General features: G+C 31.4%; 1 protein-coding gene across 1 annotated transcript; it reads right to left on the bottom strand.

Moving 5' to 3' along the window:
• Positions 1-12554: 12554 nt before the first annotated feature.
• LOC100915115 (olfactory receptor 10AG1-like) lies at positions 12555-13574 on the bottom strand. The gene has a single exon (XM_023506696.2). It carries the CDS (start codon positions 13497-13499, stop codon positions 12555-12557), a length of 945 nt encoding a protein of 314 aa, XP_023362464.2. The 5' UTR covers positions 13500-13574.
• Between the last annotated feature and the right edge of the window lie 3005 nt (positions 13575-16579).

Consider the following 16579-nt stretch of genomic DNA (forward strand, 5'->3'; position numbering starts at 1 on the left):
TGGTTTTTTTCCCTTTATTTTTTTTTTTTTTTTTTTTTAATTTTTTTTTTAAAAAAAAAAATTTTCCAATTTTTTTTAAAAATTTAAAAATTTTTAAAAATTTTTTGGTTTGAAAAAAATAAGTTCTTTTTTCCCTTTTTTACCAAAATTTTTTTCCTTTCCTTTTTAAATTTTTGTTCCCTTGGCCTTTAAAGGAAAATTTTTTAAATTAAAAAAAAGGGCAAAGCCCCCCAATTTTTGGTTTGGGTAATTTTTTTTTGGGGTTTTAAAAATTTTTGGTTTTTGGGAAAATTAGAAAAAATTAAAACTTTTTTTTGGGGTGGTTTAAAATTTTTTTTTTTAAAAAAAAAAAAAATTATTGGGGAAAAAATTTTTTAATTTAATTTGTTTCCTAAAGGAAATTTTTTAAAAAAAATTTAAAGGTTTTTTTTTTAAAAAAAAAATTTTTTTTTTTAAAAATCCAAAAAAAAAAAAAAAGGTTTAAAAATTTTTTTTCAATTAATTTTTTTTGGGGTAAAAAATTTTTTAATTTGTTTAAAATTTCTAAAATTTTTTCAAAAAAAAAAAAACTTAAAAAAATTTTTTTTGGGGGAAACCATTTGGAAATTTATTTTTAAAAAAAAAAAAATTTTTTTTTTCCTTTTAAATTTTTTTTAAAATTCCTTTTTTTTGGGGTTTTTTTTTTCCCTTTTTCCCTTTTTTGGGGTTTTTTTTTTTTTTTTTTAAACCTTTTTAAATTTTTTTAAAAATTTTTTTTAAAAAAATTTTAAAAAAGGTTTCAATTTTAATTTTTGGTGGAAAAAAAATTAAATTTTTTAAAAAAATTTTTAATTAAAAAATTTTAAAAAATTTTAAAAAAAAATTTTTTAAAGGGGGGTTTTTTTTAAAATTAAATTTTTCCCCAAATTTAATTTTTTTAAAAACCCAAGGGGGCCTTAAATTTTAATAAATTTTTGGGGGGGTTTCCAAAAAATTTTTTTTTTGGTTTTTTTTTTAAATTTCCCCTTTTTTTTTTAAAAATTTTTCCAAAACCCCCCAATTTTTCCCCCCCCCACCCTCCCTTTAAGGGGAAAATTAAAAGGGTTTTTTTTAAAAAATTTAAAAATTAAAAAATTTTTAAAAATTTTTTCTGGAAAAAATTTTTCAAAATTTTTTTTTTTAAAAAAAAAAAAAATTTTTTGGGGGGAAATTAAATGGGTTTTTTTTCCCCTTTCCCTTTTTTTCCCCCTTTTTTAAATTTTTCCAATTTTTTAAAAGGGAAAAAATTTTTTAAAAAAAAATTTAAAAAATTTAAAAAAAATTAAAATTTTTAAAAATTTTTTTAAATTTTAACCTTTTAAAAAGAAAAAACCCAACAATTTTTAAATAAAAAAAAAAAACCTTTTAAAAAGGTTTTTTCCTTTTACCCAAAAAAAAAAAATTTTGGTTTTGGGAAAAAAAAAACCCCCCAAAAAAAAGGGGCCCCCCAAAAGGGGCCCTGGGCCCCGGGGAAAGGGGGGGGGAAAAATTAATTTTTCCCCAAAATTTTAAAAAAAAAACAAAAACCCCCCCCGGGGGTTTTTTGGGCATTTGGGAAAAGGGAAAATCCCCCTTTTGGCCCTTCCCCCCAAAAAAAAAAACATTAAAAAAATTGGGAAAAAAAACCCCCAAAAAATTCAAAACCCCCAAAAAAAAAAAACCCAAAAATTGGAAATTTAAAAAAAAAAAAAAAACGAAAAACCCTTTAAAACTTGGGGAAAATTAAAATTTTTTGGGGAAAAAAAAAAAAAAAGGAATTTAAAAAGGAAAAAGGGGGAGAAAAATAAACAAACCCAAAAAACAATTTTTAAAAAAAAAAAAAAAAAAATTAAAAAATTTTTGGGAAAAAAAAAAAAAAAAAATTTGATTTTTAAAAACCCAAAAAGGTTTAAAAATTTTTTTTTTTTTTAAAAAAAAAACAAAAAAAAAAAAAAAAAAAAAAAAAAAAAAAGGGGGGAAAATAAAAAGGGGGAAAATTAAAAAAAAAAAACCCCTTTTTTTTAAAAAAAAAAAAACCAAAAAACTTAAAAAGGGTTAAAAAAAAATTTTTTTTTTTTTTTCCCCCAAATTAAAAAAAAAAAAAAAAAAAATTGGGAAGGAATTGGAAGCCCAAAAAAGGGGGGGAAATTAAAAAATTTTAAAACAAAAAAAAAAAAGGGGGGGGGAAAAAAGGGGGAAAAATTAAAAAAAAATTTAACCCGGGGAACCAAAAAAAAAAGGAAAAGGGGAAAAAAAAGGGGGGTTTTTTTAAAAAGGAAACCCCAATTTTTGTTTAAAAAAATTTTTTTTTTAAAATTTTGGGGGCCCCCCAAAAAAAAAATTTAACCCCCCCCCAAAAAATTTTTAAATTAAAAGGGGAAAAAAATTAAATTTTTTGGGTTTCCTTTTTGGAAAAAATTTTTTTTTTTTAAAAATTTTAATTTTTTTAAAAAAGGGGTTTTTTAAAAAATTTAAAAATTTTTTAAATTTTAAAATTTAAAAACCCAAACCCAAAAACCAAAAAAAAAAAAAAAAATTTTAAAATTTTTTTTATTTTTTTTTAAAAAAAAGGAATTTTTTTTTTCCGAAATTTTTTTTTAAAATTTGGCCCTTTTTTAAAAAAATTTTTTTTAAAAAAATTTTTAAATTTTTCTTTTTTTTAAGGTTTTTTTTTTTTTTTGGGGGAAAACCAAAATTTTTTAAAATTTTCCAATTTTCTTTTAAAAATTTTTTAAAAATTTTTTAAAACCCAATTACAATTTTTTAAAAAAATTTGAAAAAGGGGTTTTTTTTTTTAAAGGGTTTTTAAAAAATTTTTCCTTTTTTTTTTTTTTTAAAAAAAAAAAAATAATTTTGGGGAAAAAAATTTTTGGGAAAATTTTCCCCCCTTTAAAACCTTTGGAAATTTAAAAAAAAATTTTTGGGAAATTTAAAAAATTTTAAAAAAAAAAAAATTTTTAAAAAAATTTAAAAAAAATTTTTTTCCTGGGGGGGGAAAAAAAAAAAATTTTTTTTTAAAAAAAAAAACCCCCAAAAAAAAAAAATTGGGTTTTTTTTCCCCTTTCCAAAAAAAAAAATAAAAATTTAAATAAGGCCCTTCCCCCAAAAAGGAAAATTTTTAAACCCCTTTTTTTTAAAAAAAAATTTTTTTAAAATTTAAAAAAAATCCCCCAAAAAGGTTTTTGTTTGGGTTTATTTTTTAAAATTTGGAAAATTCTAAAAATTTTTAAAAAAGGGGAAAAATTTCCTTTTTTTTTTCCGGGTTTTAAATTTAAAAAATTTAAAAAGGGAAAAAATTTAACCAAACCCTTTTATTTTTTTTTAAAAAAAAATTTTTTAAAAAAAAAAAATTAAAAAATTTTAAAATTAAATAAATTTTTGGGGTCCCTTTTTTTTAAAAAAAAATTTAAAATTTTAAAAAATTAAAAAAACCAATGATCATTCAATAGATGTAGAAAAGCATTTGATAAATCCAACATCCATTCCTTATTAAAAACATTTGAGAGATAGGGAAAAAATGGACTTTTTCCTTAAAATAATAAGACATCTATTTAAAACCATCAGTAACATCATATGTTATGGAGGACAAACCGCAACCTTCCAATAAACCAAGTGAAAAAGGTTTCACTATCAAGTTACTACTTAATATTGTATTAGAAACACTAGCTATAGAAAAGAGCTTGAGAAAGAGATTAAAGGAATAAGAATAGGCAAATGAGGAAACCAAATTATCACTCTTTGCCGATGACATGATGGTATTCTTAGAGAACCCCAGAGATTCCGCTAAAAAGTTATATGAAATAATCCGCAACTTTGGCAAAGTTGCTGGTTATAAAATAAACCCACATAAGTCATCAGCATTCTTATATATCACTAACAAAATCCAACAGTCAGAGTTACAAAGAGAAATTCCATTTAAAGTAACTACTGATAATATAAAATATTTAGGAATCTATCTGCCAAGGGAAAATCAGAAACTTTATGAGCAAAATTACAGACCACTTTTCACACAAATTAAGTCTGATCTAACCAATTGGAAAAATATTAAATGTTCCTGGATAGGGCAAGCAAATATAATAAAGATGACAATATTACCTAAACTAATCTATTTATTTAGCGCTATACCAATCCGAGTCCCAAAAAACTATTTTAATGACCTAGAAAAAATAACAACAAAGCTCATATGGAAAAACAAAAGGTCAATAATTTCAAGGGAATTAATGAAAAAAAAATCAAATGAAGGTGGCCTAGCTGTACCAGATCTAAAAATTATATTATAGAGCAGCAGTTACCAAAACCATTTGGAATTGGCTAAGGAAAAGATTAGTTGATCAGTGGAATAGATTAGGTCCAAGGGATAAAACAGTCAACAAAATATAGCAACCTAGTCTTTGACAAACCCAAAGATCCCCAGCTTTTGGGATAAGAACTTACTGTTTGATAAAAAATTGCTGGGAAAATTGGAAACTAATATGGCAGAAACTAGGCATTGATCCATACTTAACGCCGTACACCAAGATAAGGTCAAAATGGGTTCATGACCTAGGCATAAAGAATGAAATTATTAATAAATTAGAGGAACATAGGATAGTTTACCTCTCAGACCTGTGGAAGGGGAAGGTCTTTATGACCAAAGCAGAACTAGAGATCATTACTGATCACAAAATAGAAAATTTCGATTATACCAAACTGAAAAGTTTTTGTACAAACAAAACTAATGCAGACAAGATTAGAAGGGAAGCAATAAACTGGGAAAATATTTTTACAGTCAAAGGTTCTGATAAAGGCCTCATTTCCAAAATATATAGAGAATTAACTCTAATTTATAAAAAATCAAGCCATTCTCCAATTGAAAAATGGTCAAAGGATATGAACAGACAATTCTCAGATGAAGAAATTGAAACTATTTCTAGTCATATGAAAAGATGCTCCAAGTCATTATTAATCAGAGAAATGCAAATTAAGACAACTCTAAGATACCACTACACACCTGTCAGATTGGCTAAGATGACAGGAAAAAATAATGATGATTGTTGGAGGGGATGTGGGAAAACTGGGACATTGATTCATTGTTGGTGGAGTTGTGAACGAATCCAACCATTTTGGAGAGTAGTTTGGAACTATGCTCAAAAAGTTATCAAACTGTGCATACCCTTTGATCCAGCAGTGTTACTACTGGGATTATATCCCAAAGAGATTATAAAGAAGGGAAAGGGACCTGTATGTGCACGAATGTTTGTGGCAGCCCTTTTTGTAGTGGCTAAAAACTGGAAACTGAATGGATGTCCATCAGTTGGAGAATGGCTGAATAAATTGTGGTATATGAATATTATGGAATATTACTGTTCTGTAAGCAATGACCAACAGGATAATTTCAGAGAGGCCTGGAGAGACTTATACGAACTGATGCTGAGTGAAATGAGCAGGACCAGGAGATCATTATATACTTCAACAACAATACTATATGATGACCAGTTCTGATGGACCAGGCCATCCTCTTCAACGAGATCAACCAAATCATTTCCAAAGGAGCAGTAATGAACTGAACCAGCTATGCCCAGAAAAAGAACTCTGGGAGATGACTAAAAACCATTACATTGAATTCCCAATCCCTATATTTATGCACACCTGCATTTTTGATTTCCTTCACAAGCTAATTGTACAATATTTCAGAGTCTCATTCTTTTTGTACAGCAAAATAACGTTTTGGTCATGTATACTTATTGTGTATCTAATTTATATTTTAATATATTTAACATCTACTGGTCATCCTGCCATCTAGGGGAGGGGGTGGGGGGGTAAGAGGTGAAAAATTGGAACAAGAGGTTTGGCAATTGTTAATGCTGTTAAGTTACCCATGCATATATCCTGTAAATAAAAGGCTATTAAAAAAAAAAAAAAAAACAATTGAGTAGACAAAGACTCAACAACTAATCTTCCTTGGAAAATGCAGGACCATTTGGCCTTATGATCTGCCCAACCGATATTTGAAAATTGGCCTTGCCATTTATTCACTGGAAGAGAGTAAACGGTTCTTCATATTTTACCATGAAATTTGTTAATAAGATCTAATATCTCAGGAGTCTTCAAACTATGGCCAGGGCCAGATGCAGCAGCTGAGGATTATTGTCCCCCTCACCCAGGGCTATGAAGTTTCTTTATTTAAAGGCCCACAAAACAAAGTTTTTCTTTTTAATATAGTCTGGCCCTCCAACAGTCTGAGGGACAGTGAACTGGCCTCCTATTTAAAAAGTTTGAGGACTCCTGTAATATCTTCTACACCTAGGGATCCTCCCTACACTTAGGACTTTATGGTTTGAACTTTCTTCCTCCCTCCATCCCTCCTTCCTTCTCTCACAATCTCTCTCTCCCTCTCTCCCTCCCTCTCTTCCTTCCTCTCTCTCTCACTTTCTGTCTGTGTCTGTCTGTCTCTCTGTTTGTCTCTGTCTCTCTGTCTCTCTCTGTCTCTCTCTCTCTCTCTCTCTCTCTCTCACACACACACACACACACACACACACACACTTTTATTAAGAGCAGCTCTGCTTGGTTTGACACCATGGAACATCACGCTACTACACTTGGTGCCCACCTTACTTTCCCAGCCAAACTTCAGCTTCTTTTCATGTTATCTTCTTTCATTAGATTTTAATGTCGTTGAGGACAGTGACTGTCCCCAGCACTTGGCACAATCATTCACATAATGGTAACTTTTTTAAAAAGTTCCTTAAATTGTAATTCAATTGAGCAATTCAAATAATGTTGCTCATGCAGACACATAGATAAAGTGACCAATATTTAAACAAGTAAATTTTGAGTGAAATAAAAAGTAAGTTTGGGGGGCAGAGCCAAGATGGCAGAGAACAGATACGACTTTCTGGGATCTCCTCTGACCTTTTTATAAACCAACAGCAGATTAAGCTCTGAACTGGTTTTAAAGTGAAAAAACCCACAATTATTTAGAGTACAACACATTTCCAGAAAAAGATACTTTGGAAGAACTTCAGAACAGGTCTGATTCAAACAGTCATAGGGACATTTTGCCCTAGCCCAGACTGCAGGACAGGGAACCCCGAGGGAAGGAGTTGGGACCAAGAAGGTGGGAAGGAAAGATAGATCATTTAAGTATCACCACAGTGGGAAATCTTCTTTGAAGAATCTTAGGATACTCTGTTCTTGTTGCAAGTGAGTGCTTAGCAGATTTGCTGTAAAATCCCCAAAAGAGAATACCAATGTCAAATTGAAAGCCACTGAGCCCAGAAGAATGTGGGACCTGGCCATGATTACCCATAATCAATCAGAAGTCAGTCAGAAACACCAGCCCTAGGGCAAACTAAAGTAACTGTCACCCTTTTTCCTTAAGAGCACATCTCAAGCCTTAAAAATAAGAAGAAACAAAAAACAACAACAAAAAGATCTCTCACCATAGACAGCTTCTTTGGAGAGAGAGGAGAACAGACCTCAAATCCTGAGATGCCTAAATGCAAATTAAATCCAGATAAAACCCCAAAAGATGATATGAGCTTGTCCTCATTTCACCAAGCTTTCTTGAAAGAATTCAAAAGGGATCTTTAAAAAAAAAGAGATTAGTTGATCAGTGGCATAGGTTAGGTTCATAGGACAAAATAATCAATAACTATAAGACTCTAGTGTTTGACAAACCCAAAGATCCCAATTTTGGGATGAGAATTCACTATTTGACAAAAATTGTGGGGAAAACTGGAAATTAGTATGGCAGAAATTAGGCCTGGACCCACACTTAACACCGTACACCAAGATAAGATCAAAATGGGTCCATGATTCAGGCATAAAGAACAAGATTATAAATAAATTAGAGGAACATGGGATTGTTTACCTCTCAGACTTGTGGAGGTGGAAGAAATTTGTGACCAAAGATGAACTAGAGACCATTACTGATTACAGAATAGAAAATTTTGATTATATGAAATTAAAAAGTCTTTGGACAAACAAAACTAATGCAAACAAGACTAGAAAGGAAGCAACAAACTGGGTAAACATTTTTACAGTTAAAGGCTCTGATAAAGGTTTCATTTCCAAAATATATAGAGAATTATAAGAAATCAAGAAATTCTCCAATTGATAAATGGTCAAAGGATATGAACAGATAATTCTCAGATGATGAAATTGAAACTATCACCACTCATATTAAAGAGTGTTCCAAATCGCTATTGATAAGAGAAATGCAAATTAAGACAACTCTGAGATACCACTACACACCTGTCAGATTGGCTAAGATGACATGAAAAAATAATGATGAATGTTGGAGGGGATGCGGGAAAACTGGGACACTGATTCATTGTTGGTGGAGTTGTGAATGAATCCAACTATTCTGGAGAGCAATCTGGAATTATGCCCCCAAAGTTATCAAACTGTGCATACCCTTTGATCCAGCAGTGCTACTAGTGGGCTTATACCCCAATTCAGTTCCAAGTAATCAATGATAGACAGAATCAGCTGCACCCAAAGAAGGAACACTGGGAAATGAGTGTGTACTGTTTGCATTTTTGTTTTTCTTCCCAGGTTATTTTTGTCTTCTGAATCTAATTTTTCTTGTGCAACAAGAGAACTGTATGGTTCTACCCACATATGTTGTATCTAGGATATACTATAATATATTTAACATGTATAAGACTGCCTGCCATCTACGGGAGGGAGTGAAGGAAGGGAAGGAAAAAGTTTCACAGAGAAATTTGTCTTACTTTATAGGGAAGTGGGGACAGAAAGGAGGAAAGAAAGGGGAAGACAAATGGAAGGGAAAACAAAAAATAATATTGGGGGAAAGATGTAAAAAAGGGGGGCTCTAAAGGAGGAGGGTTATTTGAGGGAGGTGGCAAAATACTGAAGAGGAGGGAAGAGGAAAAAGAAAGAGAAAATCATGATTTAGGTAAATAAATGGCAGGGAAATACAGAGATAATTATTTTAACTGTGAATGTGAATGAGATGAATTCTCACCTAAAATGGAAGCAGATAGCAGACTGGATTAAAAGCCAGAATTCTACAATATGTTGGTTAAAAGAAAACCATTTGCAATGGGATTGACAATAATGGGAAAACTGGGACACTAATAAATTGTTGATGGAACTGTGAACAATCCAGCCATTTTGGAGAGCAATTTGGAACTATGTTCAAAAAGTTATCAAACTGCATATCATTTGATACAGTAGTGTTGCTATTGGGCCTGCATCCCAAAGAGATCTTAAAGGCAAGAAAGGGACCCACACATGAAAAAAAAATGTTTGTGGAGGCCCTTTTCATAATGTCAAGAAACGGGAAATTGAGTGGATGCTCATCAGTTGGAGAAAGGCTGAATAAATTATCTTATATGAATGTTATGGTATATTATTGTTCTATAAGAAATAATCAACAAGATGATTTCAGAGAGGTCTAGAGAAACTTACATGAAGTGATACTAAGTGAAATGAGCAGAACCAGGAGATCATTGGACACAGCAACATCAATATTACACAATGATCAATTCTGATGAAAGTAACCCTTTCCAACAATGAGATGACTGACGCTAGTTCCAGTGATCTTGTGATAAAAAGAGCTATGTGCACCCAGAGAGAAGACTGTGAGAACTGAATCTGATCACAATGTAGCATTCTCATTCTTTTTGTTGTTGCTTGCAAGCATTTTTTGTTTTTTTCTCATTCAATTTCTTTATTGATTTGATTTTTCTTGTGCAGCAAGAGAATTGTATAAATAAGTTTATACATATTGGATTTAACATATATTTTAACATGTTTAATATATATTGTATCACTTATCATTTAAGGGAAAGAGTGGGGGAAAGGAGATAAAAATCTGAAACACAAGGATATTCAAGGGTCAATACTGCCAAATTATCCATACATATCTTTTGAAAATAAAAAGCTTGAAAAAAATTAAAAAAATATTTTGCATCAATATTCATTAGGGAAATTCTTCTATAATTTTCTTTCTCTGTGCTGACTGTACCTCATTTTCTTATCACTATCATATTTGTGTCAAAAAGCATGAATTTGCTAGAATTTCTTCTTTCCCTATGTTTCCAAGTATTTTGCATATTATTGGAATTAATTGTTTTTTAAATGAAAATTAATTTCTAAATCCATATTGTCCTGGAGAATTTTTCTTAGGAAATAACTCTGGTAAGATGGATTCTGAGCCTTATCACTTCTTTTTAAACTGAATCATAAGTCCCTTCCCTTTCCAGGCTCCTGTTCCTGATATTAACATACCACTCAACTCTGCCATCTGCTGTCTGCAAGAACTCCTATTCCTTGGCAATCCTTCCTCATTTACTCTTAGAATTTATGGACCTTTCTATCTGTTCTGCAGCTGAATTCTCTTTTCTGCACATATATGTCTGTTTCTCTGAATTTTTTTTTGTATACATCCACATACTCACTTGTACCCTATATCCCATATACACAAACACATCTTCATCATTATCTGAGTCCACAAAAATGTTTTTTAGTATGAAGGTAATTTTTGGCATAGGGATATAATGACACAATGCTTAAGTGTCATAGAGTAGATAACATTCAGGGATCTCATGTCCTTTCCACGAAACTATACTTTTGCTCCAATACAAATTATTATTCATTATCATTTTCCTCTTAACTTTGAAAAGGAAAACAGACTCCTTGTAAGAACGATCATTTGAATCATTACCACACTTTAAATAGAAATTAATCCTTTTTTTTTGTTTGTTTTTTGGAGAGAGTTTTTTCATGATTCTTATCATATTTTATTGATAGTGGTCTTCTGTCTCAAAGTCCAGTCTTCTAAACATCACTTACTGAGAGAGTGGAACAACCTGTGCCTTCAAGCTAAGGGAGCATATGGCAACCCTGGCTTCCTTGATTCCTAACTATAAATGAAAGGTCATTAAATTTGAATTATGTGAATCTTAGTAATACTGTGAAAAAACAAAATAGCAAAAGGTAGAATATTTTAACCATATTTATTTTATAAATTGATTGATTCAAATATTTGAAAATCTACCAACCCCTATGTACCTTGAAACAAACAAGCAAACAAAGAAACAAACAACAAACACCAAGAAAAATTGCAATCAAATTTCACAACTATGAAGTCTATGAAAAACATATTAGAGAGTGCCAGACAGGAGCAATGCATATATTGGGAAGTCCCAATCATCATTTACTTTGCAACTGCAAAGGTTAAGGATTAGAAAAGATAAAACAATAAATCTTGGAAGATGATATTCTAAAAAAAAAAGAATTAAGGTTAAAACTAAAATTCATTTCCTTGAAAAATTAAGCATAAGAGTTCATGGAAGGAAAATGGTCATTAAAGGTAATATAAGGATTTCAAAATTTCAAAAAGAGCAGACTAGAATTAAACAAAACATTTGATCGCTGATATTGATACCTAAAATAAATCTAAAAATGCAATTTAAAAAATGCAAGAAAACATAGCAGATTTAGTGAAGTTAAGCAGTGAAATTGCATATGTGTATATGTATATATAAATGTATGTGTGTGTGTGTATATATATATATATATATATATATATATATGTTATAGGTACAAGATAAATTTAAGAATATGACAGAAAGCACAAAGGATAAATAAAAGGAGGAAATTGGAAACAGAAGGAAAGAAGAGGTAGGATGGGGTAAATTATATTAGATGAAGAGGAATGAAAAATTTATTGGAGTAGAAATAAAGATGAGATGTTGTGCAATGTGCATCAATTGAATCATACTCTCATCAGGATTGGATCAAAGAAGAAATAATACACAGATATAAAAATCTATCTTACCTTGTCTTATCTTTCTCCCCTTCCCTTCCTTCTTCTCTCCCTCCCTGTGTTCCTCTTTCCTCAGTCTCTAACCTTCCCTCTGTTCCTCTCTGTCTCTCTCTGTCCCTGTCTCTCTATCTGTCTCTGTCTCTTCCACTTTATTTTCCTCAATAACAGCTTAACTCAGGTAAAACTCCATGGAATATCATGCTCCCATTTCTAATGAGATCTTAGCCTAGCCTGCTTTCTAGCCCAAATTTAACTTTTTTTTTTCTTCCTTCTTTCTATGTTAACCTTCTTGAGGGCAGGGATTGTCCAACATGAAGACAGGGTTTGTCTGGCAGTTAGCACCATCATTGGCACATAGTAAGCATTTAAATTGTTACTTGAATTATATATGCAGTCATATACACATAAAGTGATCAGGATTTAAACAAGTAAATTGTGAGTAAAAGGTATAGATTTGAATATTTTTAAGACAATAGAACAAAACACATTGAGGTTACAAATATTTTTAAGACAATAGAACAAAATATATTGAGGTTACACTTGCTGATTCTGTTTATAATAGTCACAACATGAGGTAAAAGACAGTTTAATCAACTCAGTGAAGGTCTAATAAACTAAACTAGATCTTGCAGACAGGTGGTAGGTATCTTTAAATATAATTTCCTTGACTTTATTTCCAAGTATGTTGTAGATGTCTTATGAAAGAACAGCAATCTATTCTTAGTAGCAATGGGAGAAATGGAGAGCAAAACTAATATATACATATATTTAGATGTGACTATTTGGTTTGTGAATAAAATGATTTTGGAAGGAGTTTTTTCAGTGCAACAATTACATCCTTATTCCTCAGGCTGTATATTAGGGGATTTAACACTGGAGTCACAATAGTATAGAAAACAGCATAGAGTTTGTCAGATTTAGCTGACTGACTGGATTTGGGACGCAAATACACGATACTAATAGAACCAAAGAATAAAAATACGGTGAGAAGGTGAGAAGAACAGGTAGAAAAGGCTTTGGATTTCCCTGAAGTTGATGGCAGCTTCAGGATGTTGACTATGATTTTAAGATAAGATATGAGTATCATCAGAAAGGGAATCATGACAAAAAACAGAGCAGTGATGTGGACAGAGATTTCTTTTTGATATATGTCCCCACAGGCAACTTCCAACAGTGGTGAGGCATCACAGAAAATATGATTGAGTTTGTTAGGACCGCAAAAGTTCAGAGAGAAAATCTGGTATGTGAGTCCTATCTGGGCTGGCATTGCTGCGATCCAGGCAGCAATCACCAGTTGGACACACACCTTGTGATTCATGATGAGAGGATAGTAAAGAGGCTTACAGATGGCTACATATCTGTCATAAGCCATCACAACAAGGAGTAAGCACTCTGCAATTCCTAGAACATAAAGGAAGCCAATTTGCAAAGCACAGGACAGGAATGGGATGTTTCCCTTCTGAGTCCAAATATCCCTTAGTAGTCTAGGGAGAGTTACTGATGTATAACAGATTTCCAAGAAGGAAAAGTTTCCAAGGAAAAAGTACATGGGGGTTTGAAGAGTAGAATTCGTCTTAATTATAAAAATGAGCAGGCCATTTCCTATAAGTATACACAAGTAGATGACTAAGAATGTTCCAAAAAGAAAACTTCGGAGGTTAGGAAGGTCAGAAAATCCCAGGAGAATGAATTCCACCACAAATGTAGCATTGCTTCTTTCCATTGTCAGAGTCTTCTGGCTGTGGAAATATTGAATGCAGAAGGTGCAAAATAACTTTTTTTCCCTAGGCCTTAGTTTATAACTTAGAAATATAGAAAGTGGGAGGTACAGAAGGTGTTGTTCTAATGACCTCACACATCACTCTTAACTTTTACAGTTTTTCTTTGAGTCTTCCCATCTATAGGTAGCTTTAATGTTCTATTCTTCAAAGATACTTCTAAGTGTTAATTTTCTATCATCTTCATGTCCTATGTTGTCAGAGTATATGCTAAAATTCTTTCACTTTCTTTTTTGAATATTTGATTGGAAATATGGATATAAGAAATGTCATCTAGTAAAAAATTTAAAAATCACCTTAAATTTCATATGTGCTATCAATCACACCATTCCATAGTTAAGATTTTATTTACAAAGACATTTCTTTCCAGACACCAAAAGCCATACCTATTACATAAAATATGAAAGAGAATAGATTGATTACTTTATTAATTTCCCCAAATAGTCCTGGGCTTATGTATCTTATTATGTTAGTGCTTTTAAACTATGTTTATGTTTTGTTTTCTTCTATAAAAAATTTTTTTCATAACCATCTTTCATTATCAGTCATCAGCTCTCAAGCCCTGTCCCAACTTTACTTTTTCCTCTACATGACATTTCCTCATCACCTTAGCTAACATACATTTATCTAATTCTTGAATTATTAGATCATGAAAATAATACCATGAATTTCTAACTGGCATATATATGCCTTTTGATAAATTTTCATATGTGTATTCAATGATGATTCCATTATTCTATATCTATATTAACTATTGCTAAGAGAAGTGAGCAGAATCCCTGTCCCCTTTTACATGATGCTCTCATAGAAGAGACCATTAAAAGTCTCAAAAGAGAGTTAGAAGATAAATGGGGAAAGGAAAGAGAAGCCTTACAAGAGAGCAACAACTTCCTGAAATATGAATTGGAAAAGATAAAAAATTCCCAGGAAGTTCAGGGAAACAAAATTTGTGAATTGGAAAAAGTAAAAAAATCTCAAGAAAGTAAGAATTGTGAATTGGAAAAAAATAAATAATTCACTAGAAAGTAGGATTTGTGAATTGGAAAAGACAAAGAACTCTCAAGAAAATAGGATCTGTGAATTGGAAAAAGAAAATAATTCACTAAAAAAAATAGTGAAATGGAAAAAAATTCCATAGAGCAAAACAATTCATTTAAAAACTCAATTGGACATATACAGAATGAAGTAAAAAAAGCTAATGAAGAAAATAATTCTTTAAAAATTAGAACTGAACAAATAGAAACGAATGATTCATTGAGACAGCAAGAATCAGTCAAGCAAAACCAAAAAAATGACAACCTAGAAAAAACCATGAATTATCTACTTGCAAAAATGACAGACTTGGAAAATAGATCTAGGAGTAATAATCTGAAGATTATTGGGCTTTCTGAAAATTATGATGAAAAAAAGAGCCTAGATAGTATTTTACAAGAAATCATCAAAGAGAACTGCTCAGATTTAATAGAATCAGAAGGTAAAATAGGCATTGAAAGAATTCATTGAACATCTTCTGAAAGAGACCCTAAAATAAAAACCCCAAGGAATATTGTGGCGAAATTTCAGAACTATCAGATTAAGGAAAAAATTTTACAAGCAGCCAAAAAAAAAAAAAAACAATTTGAATACCAAGGTGCCACAATAAGGATCACCCAAGATCTGGCTGCCTTCACATTAAAGGATTGAAGGGCCTGGAATCTGACATTACAAAGGGCACAAGAACTTGGGATGCAGCCAAGAAAAACTACCCAGCTAAGCTGTGCATTTTCTTCCAGGGAAGAGGATGGACATTTAATGAAACAAATGAATTCCATTTGTTTCTGAGGAAAAAACCAGAACTAAACAAAAAATTTGATCTCCAACCATAGGACTCAGGAGATGCAGAAAACATAAAAGGAACTCTTGACAATTGTATTTCTGTTGTGGATATACAAAAAGAATACATGTATAATTTGATTTTCCTGATATAACATAAAAAGGGAAGTAGATATGGAAAAGGGATGATGGCAGAATAAGGTGGAAAGGAGGGATAAAAAGAGGGAAACCACATCCCAAGAAGAGGCAAAGGAAACTTATCATATCTGAGGGAATTTAGAGAGGGGGAGGAACATTGTGTGTATCTTACTCTCATCAGAGTTGGCTCAAAGAGAAAATAATTGACATTTGTTTTAGAGAAAATTCTTTCTCGCCTCATTAACAAAGAGGAAGAGGAAAAGGGAAAAGAAAAATAGTAATAAGGGAACGAAGGGAAAAAATTCAAAGGGGGAAGAGAGGGATTCTAAAGAGGGTAATCATCATGATACAAGTGGGGTGCATAAGTTCAAAAAGGGGAAAGAGGATTGGGGGAGGCAAGAAAAAGTAAAGCATAATCTGGGGTTATTAGGATGGCAGGAAATACAGAATTAGTATTTCTAACCGTAAATGTGAATGGGATGAACTCCCCCATAAAGAGGAGGCAGATAGCAGACTGGACCAAAAGTCAGAACCTTACAATATGTTGTTTACAAGAAACACATTTAAAGCAGGGAGATACATACAGAGGAAAGGTGAAAGGCTGGAGCAAAATCTATTATGCTTCAGGTGAAGTCAAAAAAGCAGGGGTAGCCATCCTTATCTCAGATCAAGCAAAAACAAAAATTGATCTAATTAAAAGAGATAAGGAAGGAAACTACATCCTTCTAAAGGGTAGCATAAACAATGAAGCAATATCAATATTAAACATATATGCACCAAGTGGTATGGCATCCAACTTCCTAAAGGAGAAGTTAAGAGAGTTGCAAGAAGAAATAGACAACAAAACTATAATAGTGGGAGATCTCAACCTTGCACTCCCAGAATTAGACAAATAAAACCACAGAACAAATAAGAGAGAAATTAAAGAAGTAAATAGAGTATTAGAAACAATAGGTATGTTAGATCTTTGGAGAAAATTGAATGGTGACAGAAAGGAATATACTTTCTTCTCATCAGTTCATAGAACCTTTTCAAAAATTGACCATATATTAGGACATAAAGACCTCAAAATTAA

Source organism: Sarcophilus harrisii, chromosome 6 (genome assembly GCF_902635505.1).
Source record: "Sarcophilus harrisii chromosome 6, mSarHar1.11, whole genome shotgun sequence".
Taxonomy (NCBI): domain Eukaryota; kingdom Metazoa; phylum Chordata; class Mammalia; order Dasyuromorphia; family Dasyuridae; genus Sarcophilus; species Sarcophilus harrisii.